The 8,083-nt window shown below is 39.3% G+C and overlaps 1 protein-coding gene across 1 annotated transcript in view; it reads left to right on the top strand.

The window, feature by feature from the left end:
* LOC122243756 (uncharacterized) overlaps window positions 1–3,271 on the top strand; it is a 21,538-nt gene extending 18,267 nt beyond the window's left edge. Inside the window, exon 2 of the mRNA XM_086545345.1 lies at window positions 1–3,271. This exon is cut by the window's left edge and continues 523 nt beyond it. Within this exon, the coding sequence (XP_086401471.1) occupies window positions 1–2,000 (2,000 nt within the window). The 3' untranslated portion in view covers window positions 2,001–3,271.
* The last annotated feature ends 4,812 nt before the right edge of the window (window positions 3,272–8,083 follow it).

The raw sequence follows: 8,083 nt of genomic DNA, 5'->3' as shown, positions 1-8,083 counted from the left end.
CTGCCACGACGACGACGCCCGCGCCCCGCAGTGGCAGCGAGCTCTTCCCCGAGGCTTCCTTCAACGACGGAGTAGACGCTCTGCCAGATCCAGCTCCTCTGCCATCCACCACACCACCCCCGCCCCAGCCGCCCCCCTCTCGCCCTCCCTCGCCCCCACCCAAAGCCTACGACAAGTGCTCCCACCCTTTCCACTCCTGGCTGTGCAGGGCGGCTCCCACCCAGTCCAGACCCCGTGCCACTCGGCCCCCTCCACCCCCTCCGCCCCCTCCGCCCCCTCCCTCCACGCCGGCTCCCGTGGGCGCTGGAGTTTTCCCCGATGCCTCCAACGACGCCCCAGAAGCCTCACAGCCTTTCCCCCAGGACCAGGCTTTGCCCCTTCCGCTCCCCCCTTCTCCCCCCAGTACGACCCCCCCGCCTACCACAACCCCGTACGACAAATGCTCCCACCCGTTCCACTCGTGGCAGTGCAATAAGCCGACGAAGGCGAGGCAGTTCCCTGTCACAGAAGACCCTTTCCCTGCGGGAGGACAGCTAGACGCCGAACCTGCCAATGATCCTACACAGGTACAAGTGCCATTCCCCGCCCCTGCTCCTGCTCCCGCTCCTGCTCCCGCTCCCACGTCTCCCCGACCCCCCTCCTCGTGGGAAGGAGCTGACCCTTGCACCCATGCTTTCCACTCATGGTTATGCCGGAGTCCTCGTCCTCGCCCTCGTCCCCGTCCCACTCGTCCTCCTCCTTCTCCTCCCCCTCCTCCTCCCCCTCCTTCTCCACCTCCTCCACCAACCACGACCACACCAGGACCTCAAGCAGGAATTCTGGACCCTGATGCCTCGTTCCAGGCGCCGGATTCAATCCTCTTCCCCGACAATTCTCTCACAACCACCACCACACGAGCTCCGCCTCCACCTCCTCCTCCTCCCACGACAACACCTGCGCCTCCTCCCAAGACAACACCTGCTCCCCCTCCTCCCGCGTCTGGCGCAGATTCATCTCCTGCAGCTGGAAGTCTTTTGGACGCCGAGCCTCAGCGTCCCAGGACTCCTCAAGACCCGGAGGAACCTCAGCCCGAACCAGAACCCACATTGGATGACATTTGCAGTCATCCTTTCCACAGCTTTTTGTGTCAAAAACCAAAACGGCGTCAGTTAGTCCCTACTGCACGGCCTCGCCCTCCTCCTCGACCTATCACTACAACAAGTCCGCCACCCGCTGAGGAACCTGCAGCGTCCTTCCTCGCTCCCGAGACTCAGCAGGATCCCCCAGGCGGTCGAGGAGACTTCCCGGACGCCCAGGCAGCACCCACGCCAGCTCCGCCTCCAAAGAATGATAAGTGCAGCCACCCCTTCCACGCCTGGCTGTGTCGTCCAGCACCTGGACGCTCAACACTGCCAGACATTCATAACCTGCCTCTGGAAAACCACGGCGACAAAGACGGCGCCAACGGAAGACCGCAACAAAGTCGAGATAATTCTTTCAGCATCGGTCTGCGGGGTCCCACACTTGCTCCAAAGGGCCAGCCCACCTCCAGCAATTTCAAAGTATTCAATAAAGGAAAATCAGCCTCTGGTTTGGTAAGGACAGTACCAACAGCAACAGATATACCAACAATTCCAACAGTACCAACGGTGCCAACTGTACCAACTGTACCAACGGTACCAACAGTACCTAACCTGATACAGAATGTCCCCATTCACTTCGGGTCCGCCTCAGCTCCCTCTGCTGTTTACACGCCCTTCAACAGGGTCGTACAGCCTCATTCCGTCAGCCAAGGATCTACTAGAGACCAAAGCGCCGGCTTTGCGTCCTTTGTACCACCACCCGATGTCCTCCGGGCAGCGCCTCCACGACGAGTCCTACCTTTCCTGCCGTCCGGCGGCGTGTTCAGCTTCGTCAGGGGCGGCGCTCTCGTGGCTTCAGGCTCCTCTCCAAGCCGCCTCACTTTGGCTCTGCCAAGTGGCCAAGCACATCCCCTGCACTCACACCATGTTCGCACTTAGCATATGAGTCTGTCAGGTTTTTGACACTATAAAGGCAAAGGAGACATTCATTTGAAGAATGTGAATTTAGAGATTGGGACTATCTTCACGAAATTAAGCATTCGTACCTCGACCAGTGCCTCGATGTTGATGGTGGGGTTTATGGTTTGTCGTTCCTAATATACATTACAACGAGTTATTAATGCATTTCACGTAAGATTAATAATAAAAAAAAAATCAAAGATTTATGGCTACAACACAAGATCAGGTCTGATTGTAAGGCATCATAAGCATGACGCCATCATATATACTGCCTTAGGTAGCATAACAATCTCCTTGTTTTGTGGAGAATAACCTACAGGTATAAATCCTCACAAAATTGTTGTGTGTAGTTGTTAGAATGAAAACTTCTGATGATAGGAGAGTATGTCCTATGCTACAGATACCTTGCGAAACAGCCATTAGGTAGAACCCTTTTTAGAAGATTCCCTCTTGTGTTGGGGACACGCTGCATATCTCACAATAACCTTTCAATAGCTTAATCCGTAACCAGCAGAACCTTCGTAATTATAATTCCTACAACCCTTAATATCCTTCTATAATGCTGTCTAAGTCTCCCACGCCTCCCAATAACTTCTCATACCAGAAACTTTCAATACAGTCATAAGTTCTAGGGAGCATTAAAAAAAAAAAAACATGTTTCATCCTTTGTTACTTTCCATTTTTTTTATGCTCCTAATCCATTTTTTACGCACCCAAATCCAAACCCCTTTATCCTAAGACCCTACACCTGGAGAAGGAGCTGGACTCCATCCATGAGTGAGGGACGTTAATATCTAAGGATTTTTTTTTTTTTTGTGCACATACATTTTAGATGTTTTATTAAACCGTAGTAATTGTGGCTTGGACAACGCTAGATTGTGTGTTTTTTTTATCTAGCGATTTCCCGCTAGATACAGGTTATCTAGCTTCTGCACCTAGTATCTCACATTTGCATTTTTTTTTTTTCTGTTATTGTTTTAAGAGTTGATCGCGTTTAAGTAGTTCTTTAAGTATTCTAGCTTGATGGAGTGACCCAAACTTATTGTAAAGTAAGGATCGCCATCACAGATCTCATCACAAACTCCCTTTTGTCCGTCCTTCCTGTGTCCCCTTAGATTGCTTTTATATAGCTCTCCTTAATCTATGTTTTGTTCCTTCAAAGTGTTTGTTTGTTGAAGAGGATTATGTAATGTCTCTTCACGAAGCATGTCCTGTGAAAAAAATGTAAAAGATATATGTAAATGAATAAAGAATCAGTTATCTCGCTCAGCGAAGTTACTCGTGAGCGAAAGAAGCTATCGGCATAATTTCGCGTGGTTATGAGAGGAATGTAAATGTGATTTGTAAACTTATCAAGTTTAGAAAGAGCATTAAAAAAAAAAAAAGTGTGTTTTTTTTTTGCATTTTTTTTTTTCTGTTATTGTTTTAAGAGTTGATCGCGTTAAGTAGTTCTTTAAGTATTGTGTTCCTTCAAAGTGTTTGTTTGTTGAAGAGGATTATGTAATGTCTCTTCACGAAGCATGTCCTGTGAAAAAAATGTAAAAGATATATGTAAATGAATAAAGAATCAACTTCAAAGAGCCAGAGATGTAACGGACGTAGTTATCTCGCTCAGCGAAGTTACTCGTTCTCATTCATGTCATTTCGAGCGAAAGAAGCTATCGGCATAATTTCGCGTGGTTATGAGAGGAATGTAAATGTGATTTGTAAACTTGATGCTTATCAAGTTTAGAAATACACGTAAGTGCTGAGAGAGATTAAAAAAAAACAAGTAAAAAGAAATCAACAACACAAGAGACATCTATGCTGGCGTCTTTGTGTTACAATTAAACTTAAACAAACTGATTGATTAATTTCCTTTATCATTAATGAATATTCTTTCTGTAATTACGATCGTGTGCCACTGTATCTTGTTGAAAATAAACCAAGTGCAAATAGTACAGAAGTACATCATTAACTCCTCCAACACAGATAACCAGTCACCACGAAACCTTTTATTATTTATGATCACTGAATCTTTGTCTTGCCTTGTGTCCTTAATCATGAATTATACAACTATCACAAACTCGAGTGTATCTGTCTTGCATCATGAAGTTCCTCATTTTCGCCTTAACATGACTCCGCCCGCAACGACACGACAGGACGCCCAACAAGACAAGACACAATATTTGTAAGTGATAAGAAGCTCACAGACTTGCTTCTTCGAGACGTGAGCAGAATAATACGATGCGATGATTTCTTCTCCAACTAACGCGGTGTCTGAATCTGCTCTCGTCTTATTAATTAAGACAATTGATCTTAATCTCGATTTGAAGCTTGGTGATTTTCCTAATTTTGATCATTCTCTCAGTTCTTTTTTCTTTCTTTCTCGTTTTTTTCTTCTTACTACTGGTCTTCCTCAATCTTAATTGATCAAGTTTTTTTTTAAACAATTTTCTCCAAACCTTAATCATATTCTTGAACATTTCCATAACCTTCATCTTGATCATTTTCTCAATTTCCATCATTTTCTCAATCCTCATCTTAATCACTCCTCCATCTCGCTTCGCCATTCCTTTATCTCAATCCCCTGACCCTTTTCTATCCATCATTCCACCGACGCGAGTGTCTGGAGTATGGACACCGGACACATCCCCTGCATACCTCGGGAGTTCAAGCGCCGTGTCAGAATATAAATGCTGCAAAAGTCTGTGCGAATATGCGAATTAGCTAATGTCAGACCGTCCGCACGTCCCTCGCACGCATCTGGTCGAGTCTGCAGACAAGTTAGACAAGCCAGGGACGTTAAGGTTTACATAATAAAATCATATGAATAGAAAGTCGAATTCCACAAGGGAACGATCAGATGTCTCGTAAAGGGGATCCAGAAATCACAAGACGTCGTTTAAAAAGCTGCCATGAGTGCGGCCAGCTAGCTACCTTCTACTTTTTTTTTTCTTCTCTCTCTCTCTCTCTCTCTCTCTCTCTCTCTCTCTCTCTCTCTCTCTCTCTTTTTTTTTTATATATACACACACTTGCTTTCTTTCTGTCAGACGTCGCGCTCTTATCTCTAAATAAACCTGTGCTGAGATGTCGGATAAAATTCTCAGTCTCGAGTTATGTTGACGTGTGATCTGTGACTAAAGAGACACCGAATTAAGTTTGTTAAACAGGGCGATGGTGTCATGGAGGAAAACGCAGAGATCCGATATCAAATAGACATTATGAATAGTGAACTTTCGACTCATAGATATTAAAGGAATATATTTCGGAGCCTCTTTCACTTATCATCAATTAACAGGGTTATTTCTCATCTCCCACTGCGGAGAATCGTATTGTATAAGTATATTCATAAGTAAATGTATAAGTAAATACGTTCCTTGAATATTCATTAGCCACTCAAATCGCAGCGTGATTAATGCATCTATTGTTTCCTGACAACAACAGTAATACATCAAATTGCACAGAAGAACGGAAATGAGAGAAAAAAAAAATGCATATACTATTCTATGAAAGATTTTTTTTTTAAATCTGTGATCTATTTGGTGATAAGAATTTCGATCGGTTTGGTTCAAGCTTTTCCATTCTAGAAAGTTCGACCGGTAACCATATTAGGAAGAATCATAACTAAGATAATACTTATAATCTTAATGATATCGACATTAATACTGATAATGATGATGATGATAATACTTATACCAGTTACGTTATAACAATATTATAACGATGAGGGCAATAACAAAGTTATGTAAAGAAGATTGATAATAACTTATTGATTGTGATGATTATAATAACATCATTATTAATGATGATAATCCCCTTTTCCTGACGCCCTTGCCTAATTGCCTCTCTGATGATGATAAGTGAGATGATAATGATGATAATGATATCCATGAAAGTAATAATAATAATAATAATAGTGATGATGATAATAATGACATTGATAATAACAGTTGACGTTATGATAACAACAATTATCACAACCATTATGATTATGATACGTATACAAATGATGATAAATGTAATGATGACAGAGATAATGTTTGTAGTGATAACTATGACAATATCAAGAAATATATATTAGCATAATAAGGAAAATATTTCTGAACGATAAAATGGAAAATAATAAAAAACATCAACAGTAATTTTAATTGTGATAATGATGTTCATGGTGATGCAATTACTAAGGATAATGTACAATGAGGATGATGATAACGGCAAACCTAATGATTATGATAATAGAGGCTAAAGGAATATTTGATTATGATGATAATGATGATAATAATATTGTGATTAAAAATGATGATGATGATGATAATAGTGATAACTGTAATAATCATGATAACTATATTAACAACAATCATAACAACTATAGTACTACTACTAATAATAATAATAACAATAATGATAAAAATTAAAACGATGATAACAATAGTAAAATGGTAATAATGGTAATAATGGCAATGGTGATGACGATGATTATTTTTATAACAATATTGATGATAATGATGATGCTGATAATAATGATATTAGTAATAATGATAATGATGATAACGATGGTGATAGTAATAGTAATTATAACACAATAATAATAGTAATGATAATAACAATAATGGTACTAATTAAAATACTAAAGGTAATGATTATGATGATGATGATAACAATAATGCTAATGCTAATGACAAAAAGTAAAAACAATAATGACATTAGCAATAATGATAATGATAATAACCCCCCAAATAAAGGATATCCCCTCAAAAAAGAAACAAAAATAGTGATAAGAATAACAAAAGTAGTTGCAATAATGATAACAATCAAAATAACAATAACAGTAATAATGATTATGATGATGATAGTAACAATGGTAATAGTAATGATTGTTTGAATAACACTGAATAGAGTAATAATGATAATAATATTAGCATTAATGATAATGATAATGCTACTAAAAATAATGAAAATGATAATGAGGATGATAATAAAAATCATAATAATGATAATATACATAATCCTGTCAATGAGGATAATAGGTGTGATGATGATAGTAATGATGCAAATTATAATGATAATGATAATAATAATATTGATAATACTTTTACTACTAATGATAATGATGATGAGAACAATATTAACAATATTGATAATAGTGATACCAATAATAACAATAGAAATGATAATAATAACAACACCAGCTGAATAATGCTAACGCTAATGATAATAATAACGATAATGATAATAGTGAAGATGACGAGGACATTACAGAACAAAGAAAGAATAAAGAAAACTAAAGACAACAAAGAAACAAAATAAAGAAAACAAGAAAAATAAAAGCGTGAAGTGCAGAAATTCCACGAGATTGATAAAAAAAAACAAAAAAGCAAAAGAACTTAGAATCGAATACCGTATAGAGAAGAGAACATGGGATCGAATCCCTTATACAGAAAATAGAACAGAAGAGAAGGTGTCGAACGCTAAATGTGGAATTACAAAAAAAAGAAGAAAAAAAAAACGAATTTTTGAAATAACGATATTAGTGATGACAATAATAAAGATAATAGAAATATTCAATTTGATAAAGAGGATATCGATAGTAAAACGATAAGAGTAAAAATAATGATAATGGCAATAGCGAAAGTAATCATATTCATGATAAGGATAACAGGAACGGGACAAAGGTGATGATCATAATGGTGATGATAATACTGATAAAAATAAAGTCATAATGGAAAATATAACATTGATAATTCTAATAATGACAATGATGATGATACAGCAATGTTGATAAGAATGATTCTGTCAATAGTAATAACAACAGTAATGATAATAATAATGATGATAACAATTATAATAATAAATAAAAGAAAGCAAATATGAAAATAATTCAACATTCTTTATTAAACAAAGACAACAACAACAACATAATTCAATTAAGATCCGACAGCAAAAATATCACCAACCAATTTCTTTTAAAATTAAAGAGAGTTCAACCAGCCAGCAAATCAGTCCTGCCAACATATATATATATAACTTTGTTTACAGTTAACTGACTTCAGGAAATCAATATCATAAGACTTTTACCATCC

Source organism: Penaeus japonicus, unplaced genomic scaffold (genome assembly GCF_977035675.1).
Source record: "Penaeus japonicus unplaced genomic scaffold, GWHDUDI00000001_assembly GWHDUDI00000016, whole genome shotgun sequence".
Taxonomy (NCBI): Eukaryota; Metazoa; Arthropoda; class Malacostraca; order Decapoda; family Penaeidae; genus Penaeus; species Penaeus japonicus.
This window is presented reverse-complemented; position numbering and strand designations above follow the sequence as displayed.